Source organism: Poecilia reticulata, chromosome 13 (assembly GCF_904066995.2).
Source record: "Poecilia reticulata chromosome 13, P_reticulata-male-v2, whole genome shotgun sequence".
Classification (NCBI taxonomy): Eukaryota; Metazoa; Chordata; class Actinopteri; order Cyprinodontiformes; family Poeciliidae; genus Poecilia; species Poecilia reticulata.
This window is the reverse complement of record NC_088842.1, coordinates 31335926-31354397: the sequence shown is the minus strand read 5'-3', so window position 1 is coordinate 31354397 and position 18472 is coordinate 31335926. Positions and strand designations below refer to the sequence as shown.

Here is an 18472-nt window from a genome sequence, read left to right as displayed (position 1 = left end):
CCAGAACCCGCCGGAAACTGCTGCTAACGACGACTAGCATTGGTTTTAGCTGCCAAGCTGTCAACGTAATGCGCTGATTACTAAACGAACTCCTGATATGTAAACTGACTGTAAACGTCACCGCAGCTGGATGACAAGTCAGGAAAAATCTTTAATTAAAAGAAATAATAGCCTGGAAGACGGTCAGCTATGCTAGCTTGACTATGACAAGGGGAGGAAGCGGAAAACAGAGAAACGACAGAAGATGAACGATGAGAGGTGATGAAAAGAAAAGACGTTCAAAGTGCCACTGGAGCCTGACGTGCAAGATTACAAACTGTCTGCAGGATTTATTATTTTCTATTATTTTCATGGTTTTGCTGAATAACAGAGCGGAGGAGAGGCAGGAAGAGGTAAACAGAGTGGGAGGGATGGAGGGATGACGGAGAGAGTAGAAAGAGGAATGCTAAAGAGGATACTTCTGTGGAGAGAAAAATAAAAAAAAAATAAGCAACGCCGGCTCCCGGGGGTCAGCGTTGCCATGGAAACACGGCTCCGGCATTCAAAGGGTAGAGAAAAAGGGAGCGGGGCCGACGAGGCGCGCAGAAAACCTGCGATTCTGTGTGAATCTAAAATTCACACAGAGAAACTTTTTATTTTCCTCATCCAGATGCAACCCTGAGATCAGCTGAGGCGGGAAAGTGACCGTAGCAGAAAACAAGAGTCCGGAAAAGGATGCGACATATTTTAGAACGATGAAGAGGATGACTTATAACTGGACATCCCTTCAAAATAAAAGGCTTAAAAACTGACAAAAGCACTGAAGGAGGGGCAGAAATATAACATTTTTGAATTTCTATTGGGAAAAAAAGAATTCAAACCCGGCAAAAACTCCAAAAAAGTAAAAAAACAAACAAAAAAAGCATATCCACAGTGAAACATGGTGGTGGCAGCATCATGCTGTGGGACTAAATAAACATTCCAGATCCCTTTTCACCTTCGATCAAAAACCTTCATGTGTCTATAGATGGGTGTATTAGAGCCGATGCAGATAAATTACAAGGACATTTCCGCCAATCAAACGTCAGGAGATTTTGAGATTAATCTCAGAAATTTTCCAGAAAAATCTTGGAAATTCCAGAGTTTGAAAAGTCAGAAAGTCGGTTAGCAAATTACTTCACCTCATTAGTGAAATGATCTGCCAGTGGAGCTGGGGTTGCTAGGTACCTAGCTGGGGTTGCTAGGTAACGGGCGGGGCTTGGCTGGGGTTGCTAGGTAACGGGCGGGGCTTGGCTGGGGTTGCTAGGTAACGGGCAGGGCTTGGCTGGGGTTGCTAGGTAACGGGCGGGGCTTGGCTGGGGTTGCTAGGTAACGGGCGGGGCTTGGCTGGGGTTGCTAGGTAACGGGCGGGGCTTGGCTGGGGTTGCTAGGTAACGGGCGGGGCTTGGCTGGGGTTGCTAGGTAACGGGCAGGGCTTGGCTGGGGTTGCTAGGTAACGGCAGAATATTGAACTTTTTAATCGGTATTAAGGAATTATTGACCAAAAACAGGCTCCTGATGAAAAGTCGCCTGAATGTTCTTGTTTTTAAACGGCCCGAGGAGGTTTGCCGTCTTTGCGGCGCTCAGACCGAAGCAGCTGTGAAAGGAGCTGCAACGTGACGCGCGTCTCCGCTGACGCAGCCTGCAGAGAATGACGCATGTCTGCTGCAGCAGAGGAAGCCTCCTGCAACAAAAGGAGCTCCTTCTGCTTCCAGAGACACAAACGGAGCAAAAAGTCACCACCATCTTTAAACACGTGATTGTTGCGCGTCCCTGAGAGGTTTGAGTAAAAATGAGTAAAAATAAAGCGTGAAGAGAAATTACACCACATTTTCAGTTAGCCTGCTTAAATTAGCGCCTGGTTTGTGTTTTGCTCCTCGGTCGCTGCATTTTTTGACTCGTGCGTCTCGTTATCTGCGCTGCAGCTCTCTTTCTCCCAGGCAGCAGCTGAATTTACATAGAAATGGAAAACTAGCGAAGGCGGCGCGGATTTAAACTCGTCGCGTTTCTGCTGCAGCGGCTGGAACCGGGTCTCCTCCTGAGGGGCCGTTTGTTTGGGCCGCTGCTCGGCTGGGATTAGCAGCTCAGCTTGTTGGTTCTCCTGTCCTCCGCAGGCGCGAGCGGGAGCCGCTTTCGTCTCTGATCGACTCTCGAACACAGCCAGGATCGCTCGACGCGCCTGCTCACGTCCCGTCGCCGCGGCGACAATCTGCTGCGGACATGAATGAAACGAGCAAAGTGCGAACTCCACCTCCTGCGCATCACCAAACCTTAAACTGAGCCGATTAGCATTTAGCTGAGTCACTGCCGTCGCTACACTGCAAAATCACAAAATCTAACCAAGCATTTTTTTTTTTTGGTTTGTATTCTAGTGCAAATATTTTAGTGTGTTTGCAAGAAGATCAACTAGCTTACAGGAAACTCTTCAGCAAAATACAGCAGCTTGTTTTAAGTAAATAATTCCTTGACATTGATGAAAAAGTTTAGTTTCACTGGTTGAATATTCCACTACGCCGTTACCTAGCAACCTCGGCCACGCCCAGCCCGTCACCTAGCAACCTCAGCCACACCCAGCCCGTCACCTAGCAACCTCGGCCACGCCCAGCCCGTCACCTAGCAACCTCAGCCACGCCCAGCCCGTCACCTAGCAACCCCGTTCTAGTTCCACTAAAGTTGATCTACAACTTTTCCATCAACATTAATGAATTATTTATTTAACATAATCTCCTAAAATGTTAGTTTCGTCTTATTTCGGGTCGACTGAAAACATCTGCACTAGAAACTAAACAAAAATACTTGGTAAGATTTTGTGTTTTTGCAGTGAAAAACCAATTTTACCAAATGTTTGTCCATTTTTTTCAGTACTCCTGAAATGGGACAAAACTAACATATAAGCTAGGAATTCAGGAGATTAAGTAAATAATTTGTTAACACTGATGAAAAACTATTAATTCAACTTTATAACAAAACATGACTCCCATAAGTGAAAGTGGGATCTGCCAGTGGAACTAGAACTGGGTTGCTAGGAGACGGGTTGGTCTTGGCTGGGGTTGCTAGGTAACGGCGCAGCGGAACATTCTACCAGAACTTTTTTTTATCAATACTTGGCAAGTATTAAAACAACTTTTCATCTTGCTGAAAAGTTAGTTTTGTCTTATTTCAACAAACTAGACCAAAAATACTTTTTTAAGATTTTGTGTTTTGCGGTAGGATTTTGGTTTCAGGTCCCGACAGAGCTGTCCTCCCCCACGCTGCTCCTCCAGACTAGCCAGCAGCAATTAGCAAATACCCAGCTGAGCTCATTATAGGAGCTACTTCTCAGTGAAACGCTGGTCAAAACGTCGTTAGCGTTAACAGAGGAGCCATGTTGGGGGCGGAGCTTCAGACAGAGCAGGAGATTCTTAAAGAGACAGAGACACAATCTCAAGATGTCAAAATCAGGAAGTAAAATTTATTTTCAGTCTCATTTTTATAAGAACTGAACTTAAAAGTTGCCTAGCTGTGCCATAAAATGCCACTATTTGTCTGATAAACAGTAACGCCGCCCCTTTAAGGGGACAAACGGCTGACATGGAGGTGAAAAACCTACAGCTGGAGGCTTTTGCAGCTCAAACTGTACAACTTTTCTTTTCTCACAACAGTCATTCCAGAAATGTTCTGAGTGATTCCGGCGGTAAAACGTGCCGACGGGAATCCGGGTCCGGCCCGATTGAAGGCGGGGGGATGAAACGAGCGAGAATCCGTGGGAAGTTTCAGCTGTTTTTACCCACGCAGCGTCTCTGAGTGGGAGGATGAGCGGCGGCGGCGCGGCGCTGCTAATGATCCCGTCTCCTGTCTCCACGTCCAACTGATCCACGCTAATGAAGCTCCGCTTTCCTTTTTTCTGTCTTTCCTTCCTCCTGTCAGCCTTTTTCACTTCTTCTTTTTTTAATAATCCGTTTGCATTCCAGCGCTCAGGCGTCGCGGAGCGTCTTCCTCTCGTTAACTTTTACGGCTGTCATTTTCCGGTGAATTTACAATAGTTAATTATTTCCTCGCACCTCGCAGCAAGTTCCCAGCATGAAGGCCATTTTCTCCGGAGGCTGTCCTCTTAATCCTGCTTTTATTTCGCTGACGCTGCTGCTTCACTTCACCCCGACGACCGGCAGCAGAGATTAGAGGACCGCGCACTGCAAAAACACTAAATCTGATTTTTATCCGGTTTCTAATGAGAACTGACGTACAAGTAACTTTTTAGCTAAATATCGGAGCTTGTTTTAAGTGAATAATAATTCGTTAATATTAATGAATTTGTTCCACTCGGTTCGATTGTTTCACTTATAAAACATTTTTCTCGTGTTAAAAGTAAAATAATCTGCCAGAGGAACTAAAACGTTTTTTTTTTTTTTTACATTTGTTTTCCTCTTTATAAAAATAAATCGGCTTTAAAATGTCAGAAATGAAACACAATACAGAATTTTGTTCTGGGATTTGAGATAAATCTATGGAGTTACTTTAGAGGAAAAACTTTCAGAAACATTTTCATCACATCATTTCAAACCTGAAGGATTTTCATACCAATACACTGAAAAAACCTTTTTAGAAGATGAAGAAGTTCTAGTTTGGTAAAATATTACACGCCACTGTTACCTAGCAACCCCAGCCAAGCCTAGCCTGTTACCTAGCAACCCAGTTCTAGGTTACAAGTTTTCACCAATATTAAGGAATTATTGACTTGAAACAAGCTATTTAGCTGAAAAATTACTTGTAAGTAAGATTTGACTGGTACTAAGACATCTGCTCGACCAAACTACTTGGTAGCATTTTGTGTTTTTACAGTGCATTTGTAAGAAAATCCTTCAGGTTTGAAAGGACCCGCTGAAGAGGTTTCTGAAAGACTTTCTTTTAAAGTAAATCCAAACATTTGTCTTAAATTCCAGAACAAGATTCAGATTTTTGTTTCATTTTTGACACTTAAAAGCGGATTTATTTTTATAAATCTCCGTATTTGGTTTCTTAACCGTAAACTTTCTGTTCACCTACACAATAAGAAGTTTCCCCTTAAAGACGCTCTGCGTTGTTTGCGCCGCAAAAACACAAAATCAAGTTGGTTGCGTCTTATTTCACGAGCACGCAGATATTTTCAGTAAAAACTGGGAACAGAAACACGTGGTAGGATTTTGTGTTTTTACAGTGCAGGCAGAATCCAGACGTCCTGCTTTTTGAGGCTCAGGTTTAATTTTTCGCTGCTTGTTTACGTTTGTTGGTGGAAAGTTTCTGCAGAGTTAGCCGGCGGGTTTCTGGCTTCCGTCCTGCTGCTGCAGCTGCTGGCCTGAGGTCGAAGGTCAAACTCAATCTCCTGAGCATAAATCCACTCGCTGCGAAAGCGGGAAGCGAAGTGTCGACTTCAGCAGGGATGTGGGCTTAGCGGATGAATCCGAATCGATGCTGACGGCGGCGCTGGGGATGATGGGAGTCCGCTGGACGTTTCTGAAGGTCAATCGGATTAAATATCGGTCCAGATTATTTCCATCACACAGATGAACTGGAATTTAATAAAAAACAAGGCGCTGGAGATTAGGAACCATCTAATTAGTGACCAGTGACTTTCTGCTTCTCTGGGGTCCCGATTAAACCCAGTGGACCAGAACCAGCGCAGGACATGGCGACCCAAACCAGCACCGGCTGGAAACTTCAAGCAAAACTAAGTCTGGATCGCTCGTCTCTTCCTCCAGATCCTGGGATCTTAATTCACAAATAGAATCCCAAAATTCACTGGAAAAAATACTTTAATCTCAGAATTCCAATATTGATGTCAAAACTCTGAGAAAAAAAAAATCTGAAATCTGAGGAAGAAAGTTTGAATTCTGAGATAAAAATAATCAGAAATTCTAAAGAAAAAGTCAGAATTCGGACATTAAATGAAAATTAAATTTCTGAGATAAAAAAAAAAAGTTAAATTCCTTTTCTGAGAAAACTAGTAAAATAATATAACAATATGTTTCAGTATAATTTTTTTTCAGATGTACTAGTCTGATTAAAAAAAAAACCAAAAAAAAGGCGGGGAACCAACAAACTTGTACGAAATTTTGATTTTTCTTACATTTTCATTGAGATGACGTTGCCATGACAACATCTATAAACAACAACTGCGCAGCATCAGAATATGGAAGGCTTTCCTGCCGTCTCTGAAATAGACCCCTGCGGGTCGGTGTGAACCTGATATCGGCAACCTGCTCCGGAATAGATGCTGGATTAGTAATTTTTAGACCCGTCATGTCGATAATGATGATCCGTATTCTCATCGCAGCTTTGTGTCGCGTTCCGTCCAGGTCACGGCTCCGGATGTCGCTAACGCTAACACACACACACACACACACGCACACACACAAACGAACCGAGGCTTTATTTCTACCTTTGTACAAACCAGCGCGGCGACGGCGGCAAACCAAACAACGTCTGCATGTTGAACACGGAGAGCGGCTGGAGGAACAACTGTTGAGACTGTTGGAGGTTGAACTTTGAAGTCTTAAGCAGGGACTTTAGCTTAATCTGCCTCCCACTGATCCGCAGGCTTAGCCGTCTCTCTCTCTCTCTCTCTCTCTCTCTCTCTCTCTCTCTCTCTCTCTCTCTCTCCATGTCTTGTTTACTTTTGCCCCCCCCCTCCTTCTCTGTGTCGTCCTTCAATTTCCATCATCCAGGAGGAGAGAAAACCCTCCACCCCCCCAAAACAAAACTAAAAATAAAGGATGACAGAAGAGAGCAGCGACGGAGCCGTACTAACGGCGACACAAATAAACGAACACACACATAAATATGTTTACGTTTGTTCCCCTGAGGCCAGCAATTCACTTCTGGTTCCTGTGGTTGATTTTTATCTGAGACCGTTTAGCAAAGAAATCAATATTTTGATATAATTGATACTACAGAAATTATTCAGAGATTCTTCTTTGATCCATTCTCTTTTGCCCAAATTGTCGCATTTCTAAGGAAAGGTTGAAAGATGGCACATGCTAACAGCGCTAATGATGCAAGCTAACACTACAAGTAAGGCATACTGTTGAAAGACACCACATGCTAGTTGTGCTAATGCTACAAGCTATCACTACAAGCTAACATTACAGGTAAGGAATTCGGCTGAAAGATCCCACATGCTAGGTGCCATAAGCTACAAGCTAATGCTGTAAACCAGCAGTACAAGAAAGTAAATGCTGAAAGATGCTACATGCTAGCTGCCATAAGCTACAAGCTAACACAATAAGCTAACACTGCGTGTAAGGAAATGCTGAAAGATTCTAACTACAACAATGCTGCAAGGTAAAGCTATGAGCTACTACTACAAGAAAGGAAATGCTGAAAGACGCCACATGCTAGCTGTGCTAATGCCACAACCTAACGGTGCAAGCTAACAGTACAAGCTAATGCCATGTCACAAATGTTTGGGAGCAGCTTAAAAAGGTCCGTAAAACTTTTGTGTCTATACCAGTGAAGTAGTAAAACTGATTAGCTAACGATTTTGGTTTAAAACTATCAATACTTGCAAGAAGATGTTCATTTATTCTTTAGTTATTTTTACAAGTTATGACTATGAGTGCCATTAAATATGGAGGACACTGTAAGTTTATGCATTTTAATCATTATAAAATAACTTAGCAAGGTTTTAAGCTACCAAATTTGAATGAGATGTTGACGAGCCACTGTGCCATCCCTTCAGTTTACTCTCGATTCCTACAAACTTTTAAAACTCCAGATTTATAGAGACGATCAAATAATCAGCTGGACTTTAAAAGCTGCCTCTGGCGACTGCTGAGGAAGCAGCAGGAGCACATTTCGTTTTTCCACCACTGAACCCGATAAATCTATGCTTCACCTTTCTGAAAGGAAAGCAAAATGTCTGTCTGAGTTTCACGTGAGCTAAAAAAAAATTAAAAATGAGTTACAGAGTCTGTAATAAAATGCAGAAACTCGGTTTTCTGTTGCTGCAGAGGAGCAGGGATCGAGAGCCACTGCCGTTTTGCTGACTGAGCATTTATGCCGAGGCTGTAAATTGCAGGAGTGATGAAAGAAAAAGATGAATAAAAAGTTATGAAGTATGATGTAACCAGGAAGCGGGGGAAGCCAAACAGCATATCCAATATTTATGAGTGAGCACAAAACAACAGAAAACTTAAGCGGCCATGTTTTCATGTCTTTTCCTTAAACATTAACGTTTTCTGGCCACGGCAGGTTGTGGAAAATGGGTGGAAACATGTTGACATCATAACGTTGCTCATATGTTCTTGGATTTATTGCCTTGGCCTCCGTAATAATCACTGAAAGTCCCTCCGGTCAGACTCAGGTTACTTCTACTCAATCTGTCACATTTTTACTGTTTTTTTAGGCAAATTACGACTTTTATTTATTAATAAACATGCTAACTGTGCTAATGCTACAAGCTAACGCTACAAACTAACACTACAAGTGAGGAACCATGTTACAAGATGCCACATGCTAGCTGCGCGAATGCTTCAAGCTAATGCTACAAACTAGCACTACAATTAGGGAAATGCTGAATGATCCAGCATGCTATTTGTGCTAATTCTACAAGCTAACACAACAAACTAACACTATGAGAGGGGAATTCTGTCAAAAGATGCTACATGTTAGCTGTGCTAACGTTTAAAGCTAACGGTACAAAGAAACACTACAAGTAGGGAAATGCTGAAACATGCTACATGCTAGCTGTGCTAACGTTTAAAGCTAATGGTACAAAGAAACACTACAAGTAGGGAGATGCTGAATGATCCAGCATGCTATTTGTGCTAATTCTACAAGCTAACACAACAAACTAACACTACGAGAGAGGAATTGTGTCAAAAGATGCTACATACTAGCTGTGCTAACGTTAAAGCTAACGGTACAAAGAAACACTACAAGTAGGGAAATGCTGAAACATGCTACATGCTAGCTGTGCTAATACTACAAATTAAAGCTACTGATATGAGTAAGCAGATTAGAAAAGAAAACTTGAGCGGCCATGTTTTCATGTCTTTCACGTTTTCTGGCCATCACAGGTGAAAACGGGTGGAAACATGTTGACATCATAACGTTGCTCATATGTTCTTGGATTTATTGCCTTGGCCTCCGTAATAATCACTGAAACTCCCTCCGGTCAGACTCAGGTTATTCTACTCAATCTGTCACATTTTTACTGTTTTTTTTAGACAAATTATGACTTTTATTTATTAACAAGCCTTAAAAATTCAACTTTAAACTATGAGTTGCAGCAAAATGAAAAAAGCTTATTTTTTGTTCTTAAATCTGAGAATTTGGTTGATTAGAAAACTAAATTTACATTTTTGCCCCCTATTGGCCATTAGAAGAAATGCAGGCATTTCCAAAACTGTCCCTTTTTTTCCTAAAAAAAAATTCAGCATTAACCTATCATCGATCAATAACAAATAAATCAGCAAAGTTCACCACTAAATGTCAGACGAACCTTCTGACATTTCACTGAAATGAGTCCTCCTCCCTTTTCCCAACAGGAATGTCAAACTTCCTGCACAGAGGAGCAACAACAGGAAGCAGGAAACAGGTGTTGGCACAGGAGGAGGAAGGTTACAGGAAGTGGCTGCATGTGGGTAAATGGTCAGCCATTAAAGTTTAAAACAATCAGTCTGAACAAAAGACCAGAGGCTAAAGAAATCCTTGGAATAACAGAAAACGAAACCCGATCAGGTTACGATCTGAGTCAACGGCGATCAGAACCGTCTGAGTTTACAACACCTGCTTATAAGACCTGATGATGGAAGTAAAACCTCTAAAATTGATTTAAAAATCAGTTTGATGCATCTTTCCCCACCTTGTATCTTTATGTATTTGTTTTTGTTTTAAATTATCAAATTCAGGTGAGCTTAGCGTCCTTGTCCATATCAGTAAAAAAATAAAAACATTGTGCAGTTTTCTTGTGCACTTTTTCAAAAAGTGGATAAAAACGTCCACATAAAAATCTCTGGCGGTCCGGATTTGGCCCCCGAACCTCATGTTTGACGTGCTGTAAAGCATTCGCCTTTGTAAACGCTTTAAAATTATTAATATTCTTGTATTTGCAGGACACCAACGTTAAAATGTAAAACGCAGAAGAAAGGAAGGGATAACTTTAGACCTAGATAATTTGCATCAAGGCTGTACGAGAATTTAAAGGGAAGTTATTATACAAAACTCAGATTTTACACTTTTTTTGCTTCCAGTTGTGTTTCTAGTGCTTCTAAAAAAAACATCCAGCTGTTTTTTTTGGTAATAAGTGAATGAGCCGCTTCAAAAACCTCCAGAATGTTAAGTCATATAACTGACGTTACCTAGCAACCTGAGCAGAGTTCCGCCTGTTACCTAGCAACCTGAGCAGAGTTCCGCCTGTTACCTAGCAACCCCAGCAGACCTCCAGCACATTATGAACTCATTCTACAGCTACTTTTACTGGCTGATTGAAAAGACGAAGTGTTTTGCTGTTCATTTGCCATCCAGAAACCACTTGCTGCATCCATGCTGGTTGTGCAGAATGCGCCACTAACGCTATTCAAATCTGTAAGCTTGTATAATTGCGTCCACGTGCGAGTGCCAGAGGCAGATTGTTTGGATTTAAAGCGACAGGACGCCTATGAAGGGTTTTGTGCACACTTTCGGTTTCGGCTAACGAGCGTCCAGCTCGGCGCTCCACCCATCGATGGTCTGCAACACGTTTTATTCCCGACCCATTGTTCCCGTTTCCCCTCCGTTATCTGACTGGACCAGGGATCCCGGCGCCGCCGCCGCCGCAGAGCAGAGAAGAACATTTAACTCTGGAACTGGAAGACGATTAAATATCCAAAATAAACAAAACAACAAATAAAATGAACAAAACTGTCCTTCAGTTTCCAAAACGCTGGAAAAAACTGAACTTTTCTCATCCAGTTTTGGTAGAAAAACAATTAATAACACAAATATGATCATTTTGATCATCTTTATTTATTGAGTCCAAACTGGGAGAAGGTCGATTTTTCACACTTTATCCGACTGAAACTAACAGCAGATTCAACAAATATGTAAATATTATTTGTAACTGCAGTTTTAATCGGGGTAAAATCATTACTGACGTAATTTTTCTTACAGTGGAAAATGTGACAAAAATATTCAAGTTTACAACCAAGATCCACTTTTACTGAAAAATGGACTGAAATTCATTCAGCTCAGCTAAATGCAGCAAATGTTTCGAAAACCTAAAACGATTTTAAACCTAGAAGCTTTTATTTTAATAAATGTGAAAATAACTTTTAAATACTTGGATCCTACAAAGTAAAAGTAAAAGAAAGAAAAGTGCTGCTTTGTCTTTTTTAAAGAGGTTTTTTTCCCCGCCTGATGAAAAGTTTAGAGACGTTTAGAGAAAAGTGAGAGTTTTTCATCCATACATGTTTTCAATCCAGCAGAAATCAGAGGAACATTTTGCAGTAAAACCTCCGTTTTACTCGCCGTTTGTTTGTTTGTTTGTTTGTTTGTTTGTTTGTTTGTTTGTTTGTTTGTTTGTTTGTTTGTTTTAACGCTGCAGGTTCTTGCGGCGGCGTTTGGAGGTTATTTTGGAGGGGGAGTTTCTCTGCGTGTCATCAGATGGTTGCAGCACAAACCCATTTAGTTTCTGCTCCGACCGACTGGGTATAAATAGCCTGGAGAGCAACAGGGGATTCGCCCAGAAGAGTCTAAATATCAGCAGCGATTAGCCGCCTGTCTCCCTGCAGCTTCTCACATCGTCCAGAACCGGATTATACTCCGCTGCCAGTCGGCTGCAGCGCCCAACGTGGAAACACTGTTTACACACTCAGTTAAAAACTTAAATACTTTGTGATAACTGAAGTTGAGCCGCAGTAACCAAACCCGTCCACCGGGGGGACGGAAACGCAGCAATTAGCAGATCGAATCCCGATGTTTTCATGTCAGGACGCAGATTTCCTGTGAGCCGTTGCTTGGAAACAGGAAGCAGAGCTCTGGTTCGGAAAAGACCCCCCTCCCTCCCCCACCCCGCTGAGCCCTGACCTTTGACCTCTGACTTCACCCTCACTCTGTAATTGTTTGTAGAAGCAGCACAAACGTAACATCTCACACATTCTGACGGCCTGCTGGAGAGATGCATTTATATCCAAATATTTATTCATAATTATGAATTTCTTCCGTTTAAAATAAAATAAATAAATAAAGATAAATCACAACCTGGCAACAAAACGAGCCAGAAACCAGACGGAGCGTAAAATGAGCCACGATGGGAAACATTATTACCAGAATGAAGTCAGAATATTAAGAGAAAATGTTTTAATATTACAAGAAAAAAACAAAACGTAATGGTATGAGAAAAACGTTTAAATACAACGAGAATAAAGTATTATTTGAAGTTTTGTTTTCTTAATGTTCCCCTAATTCTCCGTCGTTTCCACAGCATCAACTTCCAGACAGCGAGGAACCAGAACCAGAACCAGAACCAAGACCGGTTGGGCTGGAAGAAGATCCGACGATATTAAAACATCACTGTATTTCTCGTTGACGTTGCTACTAGCTAGCTGCTGCTAGCTGCTACTAGCTAGCGGCTACTAGCTAGCAGCTACTAGCATGGCTTCATCTGATGAAATCCTGATTGAAAACACATAAATCGATTTTTTTTCCCCCTTTTTGCGTTTCCAGCAGGAACAATAAATGGCTACAAAATGAAAGACAAAACTAACAATAAGCAGCACAAGTTGTTCAGAAAGAGGCAGGAAGCATCGCCATAGCAACCAGTAGCTGGACATCTAAGGGTTGTTGAGCGACGTCGTACTGAACCGGATCAACAGCAGCTGGGAAACGAGCAGCAAACGAAGATCAGGTCTTAAAATGAAAGCAGGGGAAAAAAAACAGTTTGTGTCAGAAATCTATAAAAATGCAGAATAAAAGCCTTTTTGGAGCATAAATCTGATCTTTGAAGTGGTAAAATCTCATCTGGTTTCATTCTTGTGAACGTCTCGTCAAAACTCATCTCATCTTCTGAGTGTCGCACTGTAAAAAACAACTTTCCTTCACGTAGAAAAGGCCTAATTTTAAAGAGCAATCAACAGACTCCTGCTGCTGCTGCTCTGTTGAAAATGAAACCAGCGTCTTTGTCCTCACAGTTTTACAACACGAGGGACGATGTTTCCTTTCACATCATCCTGCTGATGCCTCCAAACAGGAAATCGCATCATCAGAGGAGAAAAGACGCGACGGCGTCTCCAGGATGCTTCAGGCGCTTCTGTACGATTTATGCAAAAAACACTAAATATTACAGAGAATTTTTGGTCTGGTTTTTTTAGTTGGCACATCTTAGCACACTTGAAATAAGACAAAAACTAATTTATAAACAACTTTTCGGCAAGATATGGAGGCTTGTTTTAAGCTAATAATTCCATAATATTGATGAAAAAAGTTCTACTTCCACTGGTAGATTATTCCGCTGCGCCGTTGCCTAGCAACCCCCAGCCACGCCCAGCCCGTCGCCTAGCAACCCAGTTCTACTTCCACTGGTAGATTATTCCGCTGAGCCGTTGCCTAGCAACCCCCAGCCACGCCCAGCCCGTCGCCTAGCAACCCAGTTCTAGTTCCACCGGCGTAAAACGTGGGAAAAAATGTGAAACAAGCTCCTGTTTCTTACTGAAAAGTTACTTTGTAAGTTAGTTTTGTCTCGTTTCAGGAGCACCGAGATGTTTGGCCGGAAAACAGAAAACGTTCTGAAAGGTTTCCTGTTTCTACTGCTGTGACACACAGTCAGATTCACACAGTCAGATTCACACAGTCACCTAAAACAGACGTAATTAATCGTTATCGTCAGTTTTATCCAACTTTAATTTACGGAGGATTTTTTTTTTTTTTTATGCAACAATCTTTACAGAAACCGTCTCCTAGCCGATCATTTTCCTGGAAAAATCTTTCATTTTTGCAATTCTGCTGACGAAAAGTTGATATTCAAAGTTTTATTTTCAAACCTCAAATTAAACATAAGGGAATAAAATTGTACAAACATGATGAATTATCTATCGAGGCTTCGCTTAGTCCTTGTCAGGGCAGCGGGCCAGAGGTTAATGAACGAGAGGCGGGGTAAAAACACACACACACACACACACACAGTCAGAGCGCCAGGTAACCTGCAGTCACGGTTTGGGAAGGAAACACAGAAACTTCTGACCCATTTTCTGCTCACAGCTGCTTCGTCGTCCATCCCATAATAAATCATTTTGCTGCTAAATTCCACTGCAGCCAAATGGAAAATTAATTATAACAAACATTATGTAATCTAAACATGACAAGGAATCAGTTCATCCACTGCTTGGGACGCCGTAAAAAAGATCTGAGTAGTTTCCGTTCCGTAATAATCTGAATCTGAAATGTGACGAGATTTTTGCAAGTTAATTTATTGTGTTTAAAACATAAAGCAGCTCATTCACCATCAAAACAAACCCTTAGCTTCTGCGGCGCAACATCGTTTTGTTCAGTTGATTTCACTGTAAAAAATGGTCATTGATGCGCAAAAGGGCAAAAGTGCAAACTGAACTTATTTCATTGTAAACGTTTGATCTGTGTTGCCAGATTTGACAGTTCAAAGCCCCAAAAACAACATAAAACCGGCTCAAATTAAAAAAAAACCTGAAATTTACTGTCACAGTAAGACGTGTTTTTTTGTGGCGATATCTTCTTTTAATTTATGTTTTACAGATTCAAGAGATTTCAAAATAAATTAACAAGATAAGTGCAAGAACATGGCTTTTTATTAAACGTTTTGAATGTCTGTCCCACATAATGACAAAAGAAACATTTCTAAAAACTCACTGAATATGAAAAACAGCCACAGCAGCCCAACTGGGGGGATACCTGTCCAATCTGGCAACGCTGCCATTGTTGGCAAAGACGGATGACAGTCGTCTTATAAGGCAGGAAGATTAATGCTTTTAAGTAAGTGAGATTAAATACTGCATTGTGCTGAAGGCGTCGTTATTAGTAAACATCAACAAAACGACCCGCGGTAATGTAGCCTAGCATGTACGGAAATGCTAAGGTAGTTAGCATCTAGAGCAGTGGTGTCAAACTCATTTTTATTTTGGGTCGAATCAAAAATCTGAATGTTCTTAAAGGGCCGGTTGCACCATAATCTATTGATAAAACCAATAAAACTGTTAAAATATCAATAAATAGCTGTTCCTCTGGGATTTGTGATTATTTTAGTGTTTATTTTTGCAATCAAAATGACAGATTTTGTGGTGAATATTAAGAAATATTTGTAATCGTTATTCTTTTACAATATTTACACTAATGTATGATGTCAAATGTGACTCTATCACTCGTATCAGTTACAGATTCAACGTTTTTGACCAATTTTGAGAAAATTAGCAGTAAAATCAGGAAAAAATGTGGAAATGTGTTGATTTTGTGTGATTTTTACAGATTTGTGAAAAACTGGAAGGATTTATTGATGTAATTTGGAGTCCAGAGGGCCACATAAAAAGCTGCGGCGGGCCAGATTTGGCCCCCGGGCCTTGAGTTTGACACCTGTGATCTAGAGTTTTAAGTTTGCTCCGGTGTAAAAAGAAACGCAAATACAGCAAAACACAAAATATTACCAAATATGTTTGGTTTTAGTTTCTTGTCCAAATGTTACATTTGAAATAAGACAAAACTAATTAAGAAGAAACTTTTCACCAAGACGCAGGAACCCGTTTCATCATGTTGACAAAGTTCTGGTTCCACTGGCAGATTATTTCACTTCTGGGGTTAAAATGTCTTGTTATGAGTGAAATAATCTGCCAGTGGAACCAGAACTGGGTTGCTAGGAGACGGACCGGGCTCGGCTGGGGTTGCTAGGTAACGGCAAAGGGCCCGTTGACGAGCGGAACTAGAACCTTTTCCATCAGCATTCAGGATGTATTGACTCAAAACGAGCTTGTGATTTAGTTTTGTCTCATCATTTCAGATTCTTGCACTGGAAACCACATTTCACTCTGCAGGATTTTGAGTTTTTGCAGTGCATGCGCGAAGCAGAGGCGTTTCCTGCAGGACGTTCTGGCCTCTGCGTGTCAGGCCTGCGGTTCATGCGACGCGTGCAGCTTGCGTGTTCACACCTCCGACGCAGCATCCTGTCCGACTCCATCTCATCTCATCTCCCTCTTTTCCCCTCCAGCGTCTTTTCTGGACTTGAATTCCAACAAATCTGCTTGCGATCACGGATTTTCCTCCTAATTTGTTCCTCTCGTTAAGTGACGGAACATTTTTTTTCATTTTTTTTGTTTGAGCTAGCACACCTACGTCACTGTTCCCGAGTTGCCTCTCGGGGTTTATGGTAAAACGTTTAAGAGGCTCCTAAAAGCGCCTCGTAAAACCGGGAGAGTATCGTTGTTAAATTAAAAGCTGCTCATCTCAACAGGGAAGCTAAAACACGAGGCCTGGGCCAGAAAAAGGCGTTTCTACCGATTTCATGCACCTTGTTTGCACACAGCTGGATTCAAAAGCCCGAAGGAAAAGGGAAAACCTGCAGCCATGCTGGCTTTTCCTAAATGCTTTAGTTTCTGCGCACAGTTTGTTTGAACTGTCCGCAGTGGGTCCTGGAGGCCCGGCATCCTGAGGATGACGGCTCATTACAGGCCGAGGAAGAAAACTGAGTTTATTGTAAGTTAGTAAACTTGACGTAAGATAAAAGTGACGATATTTGCACCGGAAACTAGACAGAAAAATACAAGATAACTGCGACTTTGAGTAAATTTCCACCAAAAATCTGAGAAATTCACCAGAAAAAACAAGGAAAGTCAAAAAATTTGACTAAAACTCAACAAGTTTTTCCTGTTAATCCCAGAAATGTTTCAAGTTTTCAATCTCAGAAAATTTAATATTGTTTTCTAGAAAATCTTCAACTTTTCAAACTCAGAAATGTTTTTTTTTTTCTAGAAAAGTTTTTGGCAGAAATTTTATTTTTGCTTTTTTTATTTGTAAAGGTGCAAATTGAATGTAAAAATAAATAAATTAGCTTAATGGAAACACCAGTTTTAAAAAATGTTACGTTGTTGAACTAGGATGAGGTGATTTTTCAAAGGTTAAAGGTCAGCAAAGGAAAAGGAAATCCTAAATAACACATTTTAGATAATAGCATCATTTATTCTGGTCCTTCCTCACTTAACGCTAAAATCTCCAGACATAATCCCAGCATGAGGCGGCGCCTCGTAGCTTTTCACAATAAAAGCACCAACCAACCCCCCGGTTCTGTTGCCAGACACGCAGACGGACCTGTTTCACGCGGTCCGGGTTGACGGTGGTCTGCGGCTGCAGGATGCTGACCGGTTCTGTCTTCTGGGTGCTCTGAGGCATCTCCCTCACCTTCTCAGAGATGAAGTCATGGACGCCGTTCAGCGCCTCCACCGTCCCCTGGATCAGACACACCCGCTCTGTCGTGCCTGGAAACACACACACACGCACACACACACACACACACACACACGGCTGGGTCAGGAAAGGCTCAGAGGAAACGTAGGAAACACCAACTTATCAATTTAAAGCTGCAGTCTGTAACTTTTTTCAAAAAACATATCTGTTGAAGTCGTCGCCGTGACAATATGAGGCAGATGGTCTAAGAAAAATAATCAAGTTTATTCTGCAGCCCATTTCAGCAACAAGGCATCTCAAAAATAAAACCATAAAAACTCCATACAGTCACCAAACTGAGGAACCAATAACATCCCATTTCAACAAGAGTCACCGTCAAAAATCATCAATACTCATCAAACATATTGATCTTTACATAATGAGATTTCAATTTGCTCAGTTCTGCCTATTTTGAGCTTTTTTTTTAAGGCTCCTGTTACTTTAAATCCAACGAAGCTGCTGCTGGCCACGCCCCCAACTCAACGTTTACTCCCAAATGTAAAAATGGCCGCAAACAGGTTCACAATTACACAACCATACATCGCTGAAAAGCATTAGTAGAGCCACCTGCACAACCAACAAGAATGCAGCAAGTGATTTCTGGATGGCAAGTCAACAGCATAACTCTTGTCTTTTCCAGCAGCCATTGTACAGCACATGCAGCAATAAAACCAACTGACCGAAGGAGCTGGTGTTCTGCTGGGGTTGCTAGGTAACGGGCAGAGCTCTGCTGGGGTTGCTAGGTAACGGGCAGAGCTCTGCTGGGGTTGCTAGGTAACGGGGCAGAGCTCTGCTGGGGTTGCTAGGTAACGGGCAGAGCTCTGCTGGGGTTGCTAGGTAATGGGCAGAGCTCCGCTGGGGTTGCTAGGTAATGGGCAGAGCTCTGTTGGGGTTGCTAGGTAACGGGCAGAGCTCTGCTGGGGTTGCTAGGTAACGGGGCAGAGCTCTGCTGGGGTTGCTAGGTAACGGGCAGAGCTCTGCTGGGGTTGCTAGGTAACGGGCAGAGCTCTGCTGGGGTTGCTAGGTAACGGGGCAGAGCTCTGCTGGGGTTGCTAGGTAACGG

The 18472-nt window shown here is 41.9% G+C and overlaps 1 protein-coding gene and 1 long non-coding RNA gene across 9 annotated transcripts in view; one reads left to right on the top strand and one right to left on the bottom strand.

The window, feature by feature from the left end:
• The window catches only part of LOC103475147 (uncharacterized), a 44078-nt gene extending 31165 nt beyond the window's left edge, over positions 1–12913 (top strand). Inside the window, exons 3-4 of one of the 3 annotated variants that reach the window (XR_014090556.1) lie at positions 9522–9613; positions 12437–12913. This is a non-coding gene — a long non-coding RNA (uncharacterized LOC103475147). Of the gene's footprint in view, positions 1–9521; positions 10274–12436 lie in introns of those variants that run through there. The other 2 variants (XR_001777208.2, XR_535301.3) reach the window with 2 other exon arrangements.
• The window catches only part of nova2 (NOVA alternative splicing regulator 2), a 104515-nt gene that overhangs the window by 14550 nt on the left and 71493 nt on the right, over positions 1–18472 (bottom strand). For all 6 annotated transcript variants that reach the window (XM_081614691.1, XM_081614692.1, XM_008426572.3 and 3 more), the window contains one exon: positions 17275–17441. In XM_081614691.1, coding sequence (XP_081470817.1) covers positions 17275–17441 — 167 coding nt within the window. The remainder of the gene's footprint in view (positions 1–17274; positions 17442–18472) is intronic.